Raw genomic sequence first — 18,405 nt, forward strand, 5'->3', positions numbered from 1 at the left:
ACCCAGACGGCTGTTAAGCTATCCGGCATAGCAGCATGGATACATGCTTCTCAGTGTAAGAAGGCACCACCCCCAGCAGACCAGTCATCGCCTCAGGACCACGCAGAGTCAATTTTGACTCCAGAAGAAGACGTAGAGGAACAGCCTGCAATACCTTACAACCTACGTTCACGTAAGGGTTGCCTGAAGCAGACGACAACCAAAAGCAAGGCCCAAGAAGAAGCAGCAGTGAGCCTAGCGCCTGCTGCCTGGTGGACATAAAACCGTGACTGCGGTTCCCTCAGCTGAGGTTGTCAGAACCAAAAAGGGTCTTGCCTCCAGCATGTGCCTCTGGTGGGGCCTGTTCCTCGGCTACTGGTGTCTTAAGGTCTGGGGAATCCACAATGACAATGACAATTCTTTTATCCACCAGCAAGTATGGATCGCTCAGACCCTTAATATCTCTAATTGCTGGGTCTGCAGCCACATTCCATCCCACTCACAAGCTGGTTCCTGTCTTGGCAATCCCACTTAATTCCCCAGGCCTCACCCGTTTAACAAGACATGGAACAGTAATAACACTTGGGAAGCAGTGGGAATAAATGTGGGAATAAATGTATCTAAACGGATAAGTGTGAAGGAGAAAAAAGGTCACTGGTGTTTGGTGTGTAATGGGACGGGGCTGAATCTGGGGAGGAGCAGTTGTCTCCAGCATATTGTAACATCAGTACAATCTTTAATGCCATGCAAATAACACCACTCCCCGTAAGGAGAATCACCGTGTGCCCTTCGGGGGATATTACTCCTCCTTTGTAGACATCTATATGGCAAAGGGGTGCAACTGACCCTTCCCGGCTTTGATAGGGCATCATTGGGTCTGTGGGACAAAGGCCTATACCACATTACCAGTTAACTGGTCAGGTATCTGTTATCCCGACCAACTCTTCCCACAATTCCGAGTGTTAGAGTCCTTCCCACGAGAACGCCTCTGTAATTTTAGGCGAAAAAGAAGGGACTTGTCGGATGCCCAATGGTATGTGAATCACATAAGCCCTTTAACTTGGGAAGAGGCTATTGGTGGTTCCTTTATCCCACTTGGGGGAGTAATACATCATGCAAAAAGGCTTCTGAGGTTACAAGCAGTAGTTGAAATCATGGCAAATGAAACTGGAGAAAGTTTAAGGGCCCTGGCCAAAGAAACGGGAGCGATCAGACAAGTGGTCCTCCAAAACCGTCAGGCATTGGATATAGTGCTGGCAGCAAAAGGAGGGACCTGTGCTCTCATTGGCAAAGAATGTTGTGTATATATACCAGACAACAATGAAAATGGCTAAGTAACTTGTCCAATTTCTCTGGCATAGGAAACTGGTTGTTTCAGGAAGCCCTGACTAGCCTATTTGGGATCTTAATAATTTTTGTATGTTTTCAGTTAATCTCCTGTTGTATCCAAAACTGTGCAAGACATGTCACAGACATGTCCCCTCACCAGAGTGCTAATCTGATGATTTTAAATATCACTGATGAACAGAGAGACAAAGAACGGTTAATGCAAGGAACCCAGTAATTGTTGGTCATAGGCGAAGCTTGACCAAAAGGAGGGATTGTGAAAGTAGAAAGAATTATACTGTAAGAAAAAGATGAATTGTGCTGTAATAATGGAATAAGTTGAAGGAATTCTGTTTGTCTTTTTAAGAGGAAGAAGAAAAGTATGTTAATGTTGATTGTAGGTATGCAGATCAAGGTGCTAGCCAATTTGGGCCTGAGTTTAACAGGAAAAGAAACATTAAGTGTTAGGAAACAATTCCAGATAATCAGGGAGATATAGCCAGGAGATTGCTGTGTGCTTAATATTGAAATGAAGAGTACTTGAGTAGCCTCACACTAATTATGTGAAGTTTTGCCCCCCTTTTAATCCTGTTAATTTTGGCTTCCTTTTGACTATATAAAATCAAGGGGTTTGAACCTTGTAGGGTACTCACGTTTTCTCCATGCATTTTAGCAAAGCTTTGCTGAAATAAACAGAGCAGTCTGCCAAATCTGTGAGTCCTGTCTGACTTTGACACTAGGTAGTCTAGACACACCCTCAGTTACCAACTAATGGATGTGACCTTCCTGCCATTTAGTGGCTGGAGAAAAGTTAAGCCATTAAAAGAGGATTCAAAGGGGGGGAAGGTGTAGTACAGGCAGTCCCCGACTTACGCGGATCCGACTTACGTCAAATCCGCACTTATGAACGGGGCTTTTCTCGCCCCAGAGCTCGCGGGTGGCGGGACCGCCCAGAGCGCAGCGGTCCCGCCACCACGTCCTCCGGGGCGAGAAAAGCTGCTCCGGTCTCCCTGGTGTGCTGGGGGGGACTCCCCAGCATAGCAGGGAGACAGGAGCAAAGCCGCAGAGGCGGGGGACCCTGCCGCCTGTGCGGCTTTGCTCGGCTCTCCCTGCTGTGCTGGGGAGGACTCACCCAGCACAGCAGGGAGACAGGAGCAAAGCCGCAGAGGCGGCGGGACCTCTGTGTCTCCGCGGCTTTGCTCGGGTCTCCCTGGTCTGCTGGGGGGGAGGGGGCGCAGCTAGTGCGCCCCCCCCCAGCTGACCAGGATTTTGTTGCGGGACGCCTGGGGTAGAGCAGGTGGGGTGCTGCCGGTTTGGTCCTGCAGGGACCTACCCGGCAGTGCCCCAGCTGTTCTCTCCCAGGAGTCCAGATTCAGCCGCTGTTGAAACTGATCAGTGGCTGATTCCAGGAAGCCGGGGGCAGAGCAACTCTGCCTAGGGCTTCCTGTAGTCAGCCGCTGATCAGTTTCAGCAGCGGCTGAATCTGGAGCCAGTTCCGACTTACATACAAATTCAACTTAAGAACAAACCTATAGTCCCTATCTTGTACGTAACCCGGGGACTGCCTGTAATTATATAGGCTCCCTGTCACATTTGATATCCTTTTCACATGGACTTGCCTTTGGAGAGTGGGATAGAAAAGCCAGTTGTGACAATTTTGTGTCTCGAGGAAGTTTAACTTTACACACATTGGATTATGAAGATGCAGGAGTATACGAGGATTGCATAACAGCCCACTTCCAAACAACTTCAGGAGTTAAGAAATATAGTGTAAATATTTCCTTTGAACTTAAAGTGCGTAATCCCCTAGTAGATTATGATTAGGACAGTCCCGCTAAGGAAGAATTAAAATGTCCCACAACGAGTCCCGGCCCAGCCAGTGGGCTCACCACTACACCCACACATGGTGTGTTGATTAATCAGGTTCATTTTATGCACGCTTTTGTAGTATTAAATTTGTCTAACTGGCAATTGGGGGAATTTAACTATTGTAAATCCACTGAAGTATCTTCCTTTTTCTCGATACTCCTTGTGGATTAAAATCACCACTTATCAGCAATAAGTCAGAGACCTTGCAATGCTGGAAGCAGTAAATCCACCCAGTAAACTGGCTCTTATTCAGCAGAGGCGTGGTTTAGACGCTTTTGCAGCTTTAGGGTCCGCCTCAGAGCTATTTAGTTCGGGTATGTCTCTCTGGAACCGAATTGACCTTCATAAAATTCGTAAACATTTAAATTATGTGTTGCACCTGGAAGCTAATCAAATTTTAAATCCAATGCTGCAAGGGATTAGAGGATTAGCCCCAAAAGAGCATTTTACTGTTTATAATCTCTGTGACATTGAAGAACTTTTTAATGAAACCCAACAAAAGATTAACCAGCTGATTGCCCAAAATAATAATCAAAAAAAGGACTTAGCCATGGGTAAAGAAATTATTTGCTCTGCCTACGGAGACTGTTATAGATACAATTACTGAAACTTTGTATTCCCTTAGCATGGGAAGAGTCCCAAATTTGATTAAAGATGAGCAGTTACTTAATTGGTACTGCCTGAAATGCTTTCAGGGGCCTGTAAGGGAAAGATCTGCTTGCTTAGGTATCTGTCCACAGACATCCTTCGGGATCATGAGACAGTTGGGATCTGTGACACCACACCCCAACTGAGACAGCTGCTCGGTCTCCAAGACTTTTGCCGTGACACAGTCCTTGTATGTGTCATTCATGGTGTCTTTGCCCATGTTTCATCCAGACAAGAATGTATATGAGCAGTTGGCTGTGGTCAAGTCCATAGGTCACCTCGATGATGGCATCTATAAGAAACGCCTGGATGTACCTCCCTTGGTGGTCTATCATACACCGACCTGAACATGGAAAGTTCCACAGATGACCTGTTGCTCTGAAAAGGGGCCTCGGTTCATTAGTAGGTGTAACGTGTTCAAGGCAGACACTGTCCTGTGTAGACTCCAGGGAGAGTTGCATAACCGCTCATCGTCATTACATGCAATCCAACTGACCGGATGGAAGACCCTTACAGAGAGGGTGACCTATGCCGGTAACAGCCAATTCTGCATAGTCACAAACCAGAGAACCTTCCAGTATGATTCCTTGGAGTATCCGGTCACAAACCCAAATTTTTATTTTGTTCCAAAGCATTTTACTTCTATTGGTAATCAAGGGATCTTCCCCATCCATGCCTTTGAAAACATAACTACAATTATGTCAAACCCCCAATATCAAGATTTGGTGGTCCAAAGTACTCCAACATTTTTGGTCCACATTTCATCCTTAGGATTACATTTAAAAGAATTATTGGTTCGAAAAGACACCTATCTTATCCAAATTACCAATAATATAGACCAAGCGCAACAAACGTTTGTTCAAATGCTGGAGGAAAATGAACCTGAACTAGATGCCTCCTAGGAAATTTATAATCGTAGATATGGGTTATTATCCAAGGAGTTGTAATTGGAATCGTGTTTTTTGTAATGGGATCCCTCTATTGTAAGGTTGTTTATCTATCCCAATACCTTACTTGGCGCCCCGTCCGAGTCATAATGACAGGGAACGGCGAATATGTTACTATTATTCTCGGAACCGAATATCGTAGCCTTTCCATCACACCTTCCATCTTGGAGTGATGGGATAATTTGCTTTTTCTATCACCCCATCAAAGGGGGGATTTGTAGCCTGCCATTATATTATTTTGGGTTTTTTTAAAATAGGTAGCTAGTAATGCAAGCCCTAAAGCGTTGATTTCCTCGGTATGATTTAGCTTTAGCATATACATATACATATACACAGGGCTCGACAAACTGCAGCGAAATCCACTCACCAGCCCCGCACCGTGCATGCGCCAGACCGGCATTGTGCATGCACGCGCCGCCAGTGAATGGGGCGACCAGCTGAAATCTACTTGCCATGGGCAAGTAGATACACGGATTTGTCGAGCCCTGCATATACATATACATATACTGACAAATTAAGATTTTTTTTTTTGTTATTTTCCAAAAGATGTGTTAGGCAAGAGGTTTTGCAGTTGATGTGACAGGCTATTTCTTATATTCTTCTCGGAATCTGCAACAAAATCTGCTAACTTGTTGGTAACTGTTATTCCCTACTTCCTATATGAACCAGCAACAGATGTCCAAGACTAAACTGCAATTCTTCGCCTTGTCTTAGCAATTCTGGGATGACACCCAAGAAAGTGTCAGTCATGTCTGATGCATATTCATGAGTTCCCCCAGTATTTTCTCCAATTAGAGATAGTACCCACAGAAATCTTAGGGTATCAAGCTCAACTATGGGCAAAGGGTTGAACATCTGGAACATTTTGGCATCAAAAAGGATATTTAGACCTAGGAATTTGGGAGATTGGGACTGCTGCATCAGCCTTGGGCCTTCGGAGTGTTTTTATCTTTTCAGGTCAGAAACCAAATACTTATTTCTGTTCTTTCTTTAATTTTGCTTAAGTTTGCTTTTAGGAATTTCACCACCATCTGCTCCAAGGCGTTTCAGGCGAAGGAAGGCTGGTCCTTCTCCGCCCAGCCTTGGGGGGGGTATTAAGATCTTGTGGGTATGAAATATTGTTAAATGATTACTCTTTGTATACTTAAATAAGTGTTAATGTGATTGTGTTAATGCCATCTGGGGAAGGAATCCAAGTAATCTGTGTTCTTGCTGCCATATTCATAGTGGTTATTATCATCATCATCGTCTTCCCTTTGGCAATAAAATTGTTTTCTATTTTATTTCCTGAGTTAAAGTGTGGTTGCTGTCAATCGCTTGCTGGCCCTCAAAAGGAGGAATCCTATGGTTCCACCACATTGTAACCTGAGATAGAGAGGACGAACTGAGAATTTCTGGTCAGATTGGCAAGCCTTACCCATCCAAATTTTAGTAGAGCTTCTTTCCAAGCTATACAGGGGCTGGACTCCCAGTGATCTTATACTTTAGCTGTTTACAGAGTGTGCACGCACTGGTTCAATGCCACTCTCAATATTCCCACGGAGCTGAGAACTGAGGTCATGTTATTTATCCCATACTCGGTTCTCAGCTAGGAAGCATAGGGCTGCAGATGATGAAGGCCATCTGATAAAGAACACCTGGTGTTTTTGCGAGCAGGGTTCATGGCTGACCTAAAGGAACAGAAATGTAACCTCTGCAGGCTTACAATACAACCTTCAATGTGAAAGTATGAGAATCAAGTGACCTCCTGGGGACTCTCAGCCCCTTCTATAGACATGTCCCTAGGAAAAACAAAACCCATTTACAGAACATTGTCCTTATCCATAAGCCATCAAGTTTCTGAAATACCTTTAATGGCCCTTGCTTCTAGATTAGTAAAACCATCTTAAAATCATATTTCCAAAAACGACAAAAAAAAAAAAAAAACACTACACCACACACACACGCTTCAACAATGGTCCTGTAGCACCTTAGAGACTAACAAAGATATATAAATGGTATCATGAGCTTTCATGGGCACAGCCCACTACTTCAGATGACCTTAGGATGCTACAGGCCCATTGTTGTTTTAAATTTTTTTTTCATTACAAACTAATATGGCTACCCCTCTGAGACTTTCATAGTTCTAAATTCAAGTACAGGAATAATACATGCACACAAACAGAATATACACATTCAGCAAGTTACAACTTGTTAAATTGTACCTCGTACAATATTTTGCACAAAAGCATTTTCCAATTATGAGCATATTTCCATAAGAATACCGATAGCCCTGTAACAGTCTCTAACCCAAAACAATCTAACACAAGACACAACAGATGAATATACACAGACAGATGGGAGAGTACAAGTAAATAATGAGATAATAACGAGGTCAAATTTTTTGCATATGCATCACTGGAAAGGAACTTTAAGGAAGTTTTTGAAGGAGTATTATCTATAAACATTCATGATGCTTAGCCCAGGATAAAGCACAAATCTATGTGTCTTATGACTGAACAAATGGTTGATGGAGACTGGCCTTAAGAAAAAAAAAAGTCACCTGGAATGGTTGGGTCATGTTTGTCGGCACCTGTGAACCAAGAGCTATTCCATAGCATCACCAGTCTCCTGTCAGGACAGAGACAGAATTTACCTGCACCCTTTTTCACTTTGCAGGTCAGTTCTCGTGCCTAATACAATGCGGGAATGAGAGAGAGAGAGAGAGAGAACCCCATCTGTGAGAACAGTTCTGTAACTTCCCCTTTAACCTCCCAGTAGCTCCTCTACCTCCCCAGCATCACTCCAACTCCTGAGTTCATAGTAGCAGCAGGGGACATACCTCACGGACCCATTGGCATGGGTGACAAGTTACATGGGCTTGAGGTGCCCATGCACCAGGAATATTCCTGGCCTAGGGCTTGGCTCCAGCAAACTTCAGGATAAGGCCTCTTCCCTGGCCCTGTGTGCCACCACTGTGGACTCCCCCCAGTGCATCCCATGACCCACCTGATACCCCAAGCAACTTAAAACAGCCCAGGGAGTCCCAAAGCCACTAGTGCAGCTGTCAGCACAACACTGCAGCCCCAGGGAAAGGGGTGTCTCCACATGCTGCCCCTGCCCTAAAGCCAACAGGAAGCTAAAGGTGCAGTGTCTGAAGGCAGCAGCATGCGGAGACACCCCCAGCTCTCAGCCAGTGTTCCCTGTAAGCAGATCAACACAGGTGCCATCCACTTGAGTGGCAGAGCACCAACCGCTGCCCTCAGCCAGCCCCATGTTGTTTCTTTTGATGCACATGCCTCAGTTTGTTCATGCACACAATTTGTTCCACATATGGATGGAAAAAAGTTAAGAGGCAACATTGCGCTCAAAGCCCCCCACCTAGGAGCCGTTGGCAGATGAGGGGGGCTCAGGTAAGCACATCCCTCCAAGCCCTAGTCCCTCCCAGGCTGCACCCAGACCCGCTCCTGCAGTACAGTTCCTCATTCAGCCTATGTACTTCCTCCCGCACCCAAACCCCCTGCTCCCCCCCCGCAGCCAAACTCCTTCCCAGAGCCATAGGTAGGTGGGGGATGGGAAGGAGTTTGGGCGGGAGAGGGGTTCAGATTCTGGGCACCACCAAGATTCCGACAAACAGCTGCCCCAGCCCGCAGGCAGCCGCCCCCCCTCCCCGGGCAGGAAGGCCCCATCCAGCCACCGAGAGCCACACACCCCTCCCTCCCCCCACCCCGCCCCTCAGCTCCCCTTCCTTCCTTCCTTCCTCCCCGCCCCGGGAGCGAGTCTCGCTCTGCCAGCCCAAGACACCCCAAAGCTTTACTCACTCAAGCCTCCATTGCGGTGCCTACTCAGGGCCAAACGCAGCCCTCATCCCAGCGGCATTCTGGGTCCTGTAGTTTTCTCCCAGCGCATTTTGGTCGTTGGGGTCATTTCAACGTCACGGCCCCAGACAGGGCGGTTATGCGCCGGTGTCTAGGGTGCATTCTGGGTAATGTAGTTCCTCCCCTTCAGCGGTGCCTCTCGGGAGTCGTAGTTTTCATTGGCGGGGTTCGATCGGCTGCATCCCGCTCTCGCGCGGCGACTCGGCCCTGTGAAAGGACGCGAGCCGCAAACAGCCCCCCCTCCCGTCGGGAGAGGCGCGTGCGGTTGTGTTCCCGCGTCGCTCGCCGGCGCAGTGCTGTCGGGGGGGAAGATGGCGGCTGAGGAGGCTGCGGCGGCAGAGCTGGCCCGGCTGCCCCCAGAGCAGCGAGAGCCGGAGGAGGAAGAGGAGGAGGAGGAGGCAGCCGGAGAGATCAGTAAGGGAGCGGAGCAGCCTGGGGTCTGTGGAGGAAGCAGAGGAGACACCCACAGACACGCGTGGCCCGGGCCACAGGAGCTGGGCGGAGGGGGCCGGATGCTGCTGTGGCCTGCTTGGGGCTGGGCTGTAGCAGCAGCATCCCCACCAGGCCGCGATGGGAGTCGGGGCTCCTGCATCCTGCTGCCTCGCTCGCCTGCGGAGAGGGAGGGCGCTGCCACCTGCTAGCCGGGGCGGCCCAGGGCTGTGAAGCGCCTGGAGTGGATGGCGCTAGGGAAACGCAGCCCATCACTTGTGCGTTATCCCCGCACTCCTAGTTCTCTCCTGCCTCTGCTACCAGCGGGGGCCATGGATGGGGGGGGGGGGCAGTGCTCCCTCCAGGGGCATCTTTTCAGATTTTGGGTGAGGGCAACTTTAAACGTGATTCCAGCAGGGCGTTAGGCACCTGAAAACACTAGGTGTGACTGCAGATCACTTAAGACATTAGCTGACACGAGGACTGCATCTAATTCCTATGTCAAGAAAGAATATGAAATTTTAGACCTGTTCAGCTGTAGTAATAACATGTTCTGATACTTTACATCCAGTCACTTAGGGGGACTAGTTGGGTTTAGAATATTAATGTACAGTATATTCTTACTTTTTGCAGTTCTCCAAGCTTGGAATAGGTCATTTAACTTTGGGAACGCCAAGGCTCGGTTCTAGGACCAGTTTTGTTCAATATCTTTCTTAATAACCTAGATGAGGGGATGGATTGCACCCTCAGCAAGGTTTGCGGATGACACTAAGCTAGGGGAAGAGGTAGATACGCTTGAGGGCAGAGATAGGGTCCAGAGTGACTTAGACAAATTGGAGGATTGGGCCACAAGATATCTGATGAGGTTCAACAAGGACAAGTGCAGAGTCCTGCACTTGGGACGGAAGAATCCCAAGCTTGGGACCAACCAGTTAAGTAGTAGTTCTGCAGAAAAGGACTTGGGGGTTACAGTGGATGAGAAGCTGGATATGAGTCAACAGTGTGCCCTTGTAGCCAAGAAGGCTAATGTCATATTAAGTTGCATTAAGAGGAGCATTGCCAGCAGACCTAGAGATGTCATCATTCCCCTTTATTCGGCTTTGGTGAGGCCACATCTGGAGTATTGTGTCCAGTTCTGGGCCCCCCCCTACAAAAAGGATGTGGAGAGGGTCCAGCGGAGGTCAACCAAAATGATTAGGGGGCTGGAGCATATAACTTATGAGGAGAGGCTGAGGGAGTTGGGTCTCTATAGTCTGCAGAAGCGAAGAGTGAGGGGAATTTGATAGCATCCTTCAACTTCCTGAAGGGAGGTTCCAAAGAGGATGGAGAAAGGCTGTTCTCAGTAGTGATAAATGGCAGAACAAGGAGCAATGGTCTCAAGTTGTGATGGGAGAGGTCCAGGTTGGATATTAGGAAAAACTATTTCACTAGGAGTGTAGTGAAGCACTGGAATGGGTTACCTAGGGAAGTAGTGGAGTCTCCATCCCTAGAGGTGTTTAAGTCTCGGCTTGACAAAGCCCTGGCTGGGTTGATTTAGTTGGGATTGGTCCTGCCTAGATCAGGGGGCTGGACTTGATGACCTTCCGAGGTCTCTTCTAGCTCTATGGTTCTATGATTCTAACCACCCCTACTAGGGCAAGGCCCTGTGACAGTTGCCTAGGGAGTTACTATACTAGAAACTTAAAGAGGATTGAAATGGACATTTTCAAGTCTCTTTCGTGGTATTGTCAAACCCAAACTTCTTAGACCATGAGTCAGGTTCACCTAAAATCATGTTCATCTTTGGCTTTTTGAGCCTTGAGGATGCACTGAGGTCACATTTTATGAATGAAAGATAAAATCATGATGTATTCACTGTAGAAGAAAACACAGTTTTCACATTGTGTTTGTCTCAGATTTGCCAGAGGCACCTTTATTAAAGGAAATAAGCAGCTGCTGGGAGATTCTTCACTAACTGACACAGACAGACTGCGCAGTCAGAAAGAAAGTTACAAAGTTTTTATAGTTGGCATACAGCTCAAATTTCCCAGTCCCAAATAAGGAGACAACTACCAAATTAGGAAAGCAAGATCATTTTCAGAGAATTGCATATCTCTTGCAATTAACCGGATTGTTCCAGTTTCTCAGAACAAAGAACAACAAGCATCTTCCTTATCTATACTCACCCCTTCTTGGGCCTTGAAGCACGTATGCAGACTTAGGCCCTAAACTTTGGCTAACTTATTCAGATTCCACATCACTTGACTCCAGGAGCTGGGGCTTTGAGAAAAACAAGGACAAAATCATGAGAATTGGCAACACTACTTTCACTTCTGTTTTAAATAACTGCTTTCCAGAAGACTGTTAAACACAACACCACAGTGATTGAGTTGTGTCTGGAAATGAGTGACAGGCGAGGGATCACGTGTTGATTACCTGTTGTATTCCCACCCTCTGGGGCATCTGGTATTGGCCACTGTTTGCAGTCAGGATACTGAGCTAGATGGACCTTTGGTCTGATCCAGTAGGCCATTCTTATGTTCTTAGTTGCAGTTCTCACAGTTTTTTTTTTTTTAAACCAAACACCAAGATAATTCCACATTTTAAAAACGAGGAAAAAAATTGAGATTTCTAAGGTGTATCAGGACCTCTGCAGGTAGAAAAGGAAAACAAATCTTCCAGTCGTTAATCAGAGAAAACTGCTATAGTCATCGGCATCTCCACTCATAGATATTCACATTACAATGACCATGTGATATGTTGTCAATAACGGTACACTTGATACCTAAATATCCAAGCTATCTTATCCAGGCTTATACATTATATGCATTGTTTTCAGGAATTACATTTTTTGCTAATAGTCTGATCAGTGCTGAATACACAGGTGGTGCACAGTCAATTATACAAATCATGCTAATAATAGTCTCAGAGGGGTAACCGTATTAGTCTGTAACTTAAAAAAAAGTATAAAAGACAGCAGTCGTCCTGTAGCACCTTGAAGACTAACCAAGACTATTATTATTTGTGACTGTCCTCATCCACAACTACTTCTGATTCTGAGACAATTTGTATCTCCAAGTCAGTGGCACAGTCATGGGCACCCGCATGGCACCACAATATGCCAACATCTTTATGTCTGACCTTGAACAATGTTTCCTCAGCTCTTGCCCCCCTAATACTCTTACTTTACTTATGCTACATCAATGACATCTTCATCATATGGACCCACAGAAAAGAGACTTGAAGAATTTCACAAGGATTTCAACAACTTTCATCCCCCCCATCAACCTCAGCCTGGACCAGTTCACACAGGAAATCCACTTCCTGGACACTATAGTACAATTAAATAATGGACAAATTTCCACCATCCTATACCAGAAACTGACTGACCACTAACCTTCATGCTTCCAGCTTCCATTCCAGACACTTTTCTCAATCTATTGTATACAGCCCGAAGATACAACCAGATTTGCTCCAATCCCACAGACAGAGACAAACATGTACAAGATCTTTATAGAGCATTCCTAAAACTGAAATACCCATCTGGAGAAGTGCTAGACCAGGCTGTAGCCCATTCTGTTGTATCTGTGCTGCTGCTGTTATCCGTACTAGCTAGACTCATGGTGTCTAACCAGTTCTGAAGCAGTAGCTGTTATAGTGACTACTGCTATAGCAAACTAGCCATACTCAACCAGCCAAATAGCCACATGAGGCTAGTGGCTAGCATTTTGGACACCACAGAATCTAGACTAATGCTAGTAGTTAAGCCTACCTATGCTATGATCACCCCTTCTCTAGCAGTGTAGATATACCTGAGTCATCAATCCAAACTATGGATTTTGATTATTTAAATTTAGTTTAATGACCTATGTCAGTTTTGTAAAATTCTACTTGCCCAAGACAAGTAATTTAATTTTTGACAAGTGAAATATATGTATGTCATTAACCTCAGACTTTCCATGTTTGGGATGGGTGAGTAGATTTTTCTGTCAGAGATAACAAATTTTCCTATGTGTTTTTCAAAATGAGATATATTGGCACCCTCTCTGACATAGTGACTAAAACAGTTCCTCTCTCAAGTCATTGTAATCCTTTTTTGCATGGTATGTAGCAGGAAAGGAGGGAAACTGAAACCGTAATTAATACATCATTCAAATGTTATGTAAACAAACTGATTGGTTTCTAATTTTTTTTTAAGATGGCTTGGTTGGGTCTGAAAAAATGGATAACAACAACCTAGATGTACACATATCTGAAGCAGAAATGAAAACCAAAGAGGAAGGAACAGAGCAAGAGTCTATAAGGGAGTCTGATGCTACTATTTTGGATTCTCCAAGAGGTTTGCTAATAAACTGAGCTGGCATTTTCCCCTGTATCATTTCTAGAAATCTCTTTGAAGGAGCTTACTGACACAGGAGCATGCATGTTGTAACTGGAAGTGCCACCTTTTTCCATTCTGTTGGTTTAGATACATGATAGTGACTAAAGAAAGGCATTGTATCTGAGCACAGAACTAGGAGCTGTACATTTCTAGGTTGTAATGTGCAGCTGCTTAATAAGCCCTGCACAGGGGCTCAGGACTGCCGTGCATGGAGCAGCTACAGCCTCCTCTTCCCTGGCTGCAGTAGCATATGTGCCACCTGGCTAATGAAGCTCCCAGATCCCCTTCCTCCCTCCAGCCAGGGGGGGGCTATGTAGCACCATGTGCTGTCATTTAGAGCCCCTTGCCCCCACACAGCTTCCACTGGCCAGGAATCACAGCCAATGGGAACTGTGAGGGATGGTGCCTGCTGATGAGCGTGAGGCAGTGTGGGTTCTCCTGTCCCTCCCCCTCCCCCCCCCATCAAATGGCAGCTACCCCAGGTAAGCGTCCCACACCCAGCTTCAGTTCTGAGCCCCTGACTTCCTCCCAGACCATGTATCGCAATCCTCTATTCCAGCCCTAAGCTTTCCACTCCCTCGCAGATCCTGCAGCCTAACCCAGAGCCCCAGTCCTGAGTCCGCTCCATCCTTAGCTCCATCATAGAACCAAACGCCGGAACCCTGAACTCCATCCTACACCCCAACTCCCACTTGACCCTGCTCGTGCCCTGAGCCCACTCCCTGCAACCTAAACTCCTTGGCTTCAGTCGAGGGATGTAAAATCCCATTTAATTGGTTAACTAGTTAAAGGTAATGTTTAACTGATTAAAGGGGGACGGGCGGGCTGGAGCGACCCTGCCTGCAGCGCACATGGGCCAGGTCTGCCATGGACAGGAGCTGCTCTGGCTGGGCTGTAGCATCCCTGCCCAGGGTGGGGAGCAGCCCCCTGTCCACAGTGGGCAGGGAGCTGCTCCAGCCCCCAACAGTTAACTGAAACCAGTAAGTCTGTCCCATTAAGAATGAGGCTTACCAGTTAACCATTAACATCCCTACTCCGGTCTGAAGCCCCTTCCTGCATCCAAAATGTCTCATCTGCAGCCTCATCCCAGACTCCACACCCCCAGCCAGAGCCCTCACTTCCCCCAACTCTGAGCCTCCTCCTACACTCCAAACCCCTCAGTCCCATCCCCACCGAAGATCGTCCATGTGCAGAATGTGGCGCACACCATCTCAATATTGGTGCACATAACAAAATTTATTCCGTACAGGGACATAAATTAGAGGGAACACTGGTTGTAATCCCAACAGTTATGTGCTCCCTTGCCTTGGGCAAGTAATTTAATCCCTTATTCAATTTCCCTACCTCAGAGGGTATTGTGAAGTTTTTGGCTTTTAATAGGTTTTAAAAGTGTAAAACCACTACAAAACCAAGTATTATGCATCTGGATTTCCCGTGTCAGAGCCAAGCAATACAGTATATAAAAGGCAATAACCAAACTGGTTATTCTCAGTAAGGATTGTTGCTGAATTTGGTAAAAGCAAGAGAAGTTGCCAGTATGTGAAAGTAATTTGAGGGAATTCCTCTCAAACCTGCTTAAAAAAAAAGTCCAGAAATGGTTGAGGGACTTGAGATGTATAATGTGCCTTGGTTGTATTAATAATTGTACTTTGTACTAATATAGTATGGTATAACTGATTTGTGAGGTTTGCCAAAGAGCTCAGAGGACAATTTTGCTTTTGCATACCACATTATACAGGATGTGACTATAGTGCTGCAGTCTATGGAATGGCATCAGCAAAGAATCCAGAAATATAAGATGTAAACATTGTTTGAAATTCTTCAGTTTAGCTTTTTAAATATCTATTAAAAAGCAAAAATAAATAAATCTGGAACATACAGGAATTCAGATGAGTTATTCCATTCTGTCTATAGCACTTTCATCAAATTTATTCAAAAGACATAGAATGCAAAATATTTTTTCAGTTGGCACAAGATTCCCTCTCAGCTAGCATTAGAACTGGAGTGACTGTCAGAAGAACTATATGAACTGAAAAATAAATGGGATGTGAAAGCAGAAGTGTTTTAACTTGAAAATCTCTAACTTTTAGAGAAACACATTTCCATTCAAAGAGAGCTTGCTGATCTAGCAAAACTAGCTGACCTGAGTGAAGGTGATTTTACCGCTGTACCCCAGAACACAGATCAACATGTTGCAGGTATTTATATTCATTCTTGTTTTTTTAATTTATTTAAAAAATATTGTCACTTTTCTTTGAAGTTGAGTGTTTGAATTTTGAAGTTTGGACTTTTTTTAAAAAAAATATTGCCTACTGGTTTTGCCCACAACTTGGCTAACCTCTGTTCTCACTTCAAGTACACCGTTCTTAATGAAATAGAGGAAAGGACCCAGTGGCTCCATTTTTGTTTTGCTCTCTGTATAGTCGCATCACTATCGTCATGAACATGCACAGCTAAGAAAACTGTGTTAACTTCTAGCTGTAGCCCAATAGCATATGCTGAAACATAGTTTTCTAATGTCATGCTAGAGAAGTAATCAATATTTTCCTTGGCAAATATATATATTATTTGAAATTAAAAGAACGGGATTATTATTTGAATAGTTGACTGCTTTGCAGCTATTATTGCACTGCCTGGCTTACCTCAAAGCATTTTTATTTGTTACCTTCCCATGAAGCATTGTGGCCAGAAAACATTGAAGGGTTATTCTCGGTATTATTTTCAGGACCGTGGCTGTGTTGCCCTGATTTAAAAGGGAGCGTATACTCCAGAATATGATCAAGCTAATTGCACACATATTTTGTGCACTCAGCTACTACAAAATACTAATATGAAACACTACATACTTAAGAGTTAATTTAAAATAGGCTTTTGAAAGTAAGGTCATAATTATTTGGCAGTTTCTGTTAATCAAAATTTAAAAGTCAACTAAAACAAAAAAAAACGGTAAAATACCTTAAATCTACTAACCTCTAATATGGAAAGTTTATTAACAAAATTTAAAGTAATAATTTGAGGGGACACTATAATGTATGTGTTTTATAAAAATTAATTGTAAAAAATAGCGATTATACTTTAAAACAATCCTCTAAAACCATCTTAAAATCTCTACACCTTTTCTTCCCAGTGGATAAGCAGTTGGCCTCTGAAAACTTGCTGTTAATTTTTCTGACAGTAACTACACTTTGAAATTTTATCTATTGAAAAATTAATTGAGCGTGAATTGAGTTGAAATTGTTATTTGTATTGTGGTAGTGCTTATGAAATCTCAGTCATGATCAGGAACCTTACTGTGCTAATCACTCTACCAACACACAGCAAAATGATGGCTCCTGCCCCAAAGAGCTAACAATCTAAGTACAAGACAAGAGGCAGCAGGAGACATCATGAATAAAACAAAATTAGAAAATGTTAAGTGTTTTAACATGTATTCAGACTTGTATCTAGTTACTGACAATCTAAGCTTTTACTGCTTTTTACTTATGAGCCATGTAAAGCTAATGCAGTATCAGGACCATAAATTAGATTTTTCTGGCATGAATATCAGAATACAATTGCTGCTATTGATGCACAAGGCAGTAAGATCCTATCTTGACTTTCAGTTTCCAGGTTGAGTTTCAAAGGAGGATACAATACCTGCATGAATGGCATTTTGTGATTATAAATTTAAATACGTATTTACAGAGCTTAATTTGCTATGACACACAAACACAAGTCTGCCTAGTACTAGATGTGGAGGAAAATAGTGTTTAGTCTGAAATATGCATAGTTGAATGTACGGAAATCTATACCAATATACAACTCTAATCTGCTCATTCATTGTATATATCTACTTCTTTGTTTTATTTTTATATGAATTTTCAGCTGGAAAGAAACCTTGTCCGCTGTGTCCTGAAGAGAAATTCAAAGCTTGCTATAGTCATAAGCTCCATCGCCACCTTCAAAATTTGCATTGGAAAGTCTCTGTTGAATTTGAAGGTAAAGTCTTTTATACTTGAATCAATTGCTTAATTCTTCCATATATTTTATGGGACAGAGTACAACATAAGATTAAGTGGAAGCATAAAGCTCAGTTCTGTAGAGCCCATGCATTTAAAATTCCCATTGACATTAGTTGGGAGTTTCATGCACAAAGACTGCGAGATCCTAACCCTAAATCAGAGTCAGTAGCATGTTCCATTTTACACCTGGTATTTATAACAAAAGTCAGTCTGCATTTTTCCTTTTTTCCTTACCAATTTCAAAATTGGTAAATTTATATGATAAATTAGTTTTTAATATTACTATCTGGAAATATCTATGGCTATTTCACCTTCATGTGAGTTTGTTTATATACCTAATCCAATTTCTAAAATTCAGAGCTTTATCATGCATGGACACTTAACTAACATGAAGTTTTGTAACTTGTAACAAAAAGAAAGTCAATTTTGGCCCATCATGTAGAGGAATATCTCAAATGTGATTCTCTGTTTTCTACTTCACACTTAAAATAGTTTCAGCTAAGCACTTTTCCCAGAATATAACTTATTAGCATGTCATGAAAGCAATCTTCATGTGGATGCGCTACCTCAACTTAGAGCCTGAGGAAGCACTGGGAAGTAGTTATTTTGAAATAGCAGCAGAGGAGCATCCACCCTTGTGCTATTTCAAAATAGCTGTTTCTCAGTAAGTGTTATTTCTTGTGGAAAGCAGGCGTTACTTCAAAATAACCAGCCCCTTATTTTGAAATAAAGGACTTGCTGGTGTAGACACTCCACTTGTATAGAAATAACTCCCTAGTGTAGACCAGAGCTGAGGCTCTGTGCTGGCTACCTGCACATAGCCAGCGCAACATATAGGGGGAGCATGTGCATGCAGCCCAGTGGTTATCATCACTGGACAAAGCACAATACTTGTCAGGAGACTGCACTGGTGACTTCTGATCACACTTTGCAGGCTTTGGATAAAATTTTCCCAAGCACTTAAATCCCAGTTTCAAAGGTAACTTAGA

The 18,405-nt window shown here is 44.2% G+C and overlaps 2 protein-coding genes across 7 annotated transcripts in view; one reads left to right on the forward strand and one right to left on the reverse strand.

The window, feature by feature from the left end:
• SWT1 (SWT1 RNA endoribonuclease homolog) overlaps nucleotides 1-8,721 on the reverse strand; it is a 99,211-nt gene extending 90,490 nt beyond the window's left edge. For 3 of the 6 annotated variants that reach the window (XM_075936756.1, XM_075936758.1, XM_075936761.1), the window contains exons 1-2: nucleotides 8,570-8,720; nucleotides 7,312-7,441 (exon numbers count right to left, since the gene is read on the reverse strand). In XM_075936756.1, the coding sequence (XP_075792871.1) occupies nucleotides 7,312-7,329 (18 nt within the window). In that variant the 5' untranslated portion in view covers nucleotides 7,330-7,441; nucleotides 8,570-8,720. Of the gene's footprint in view, nucleotides 1-7,311; nucleotides 7,442-8,569 lie in introns of all 6 variants that reach the window. The other 3 variants (XM_075936760.1, XM_075936757.1, XM_075936759.1) reach the window with 2 other exon arrangements.
• A 61-nt stretch (nucleotides 8,722-8,782) lies between these two features.
• TRMT1L (tRNA methyltransferase 1L) overlaps nucleotides 8,783-18,405 on the forward strand; it is a 60,557-nt gene continuing 50,934 nt past the window's right edge. The window contains exons 1-4 of the mRNA XM_075936762.1: nucleotides 8,783-9,040; nucleotides 13,233-13,373; nucleotides 15,506-15,613; nucleotides 17,280-17,393. Coding sequence (XP_075792877.1) covers nucleotides 8,938-9,040; nucleotides 13,233-13,373; nucleotides 15,506-15,613; nucleotides 17,280-17,393 — 466 coding nt within the window. The 5' untranslated portion in view covers nucleotides 8,783-8,937. The remainder of the gene's footprint in view (nucleotides 9,041-13,232; nucleotides 13,374-15,505; nucleotides 15,614-17,279; nucleotides 17,394-18,405) is intronic.

The sequence above is a fragment of the Pelodiscus sinensis genome, chromosome 9 (genome assembly GCF_049634645.1).
Source record: "Pelodiscus sinensis isolate JC-2024 chromosome 9, ASM4963464v1, whole genome shotgun sequence".
Classification (NCBI taxonomy): Eukaryota; Metazoa; Chordata; order Testudines; family Trionychidae; genus Pelodiscus; species Pelodiscus sinensis.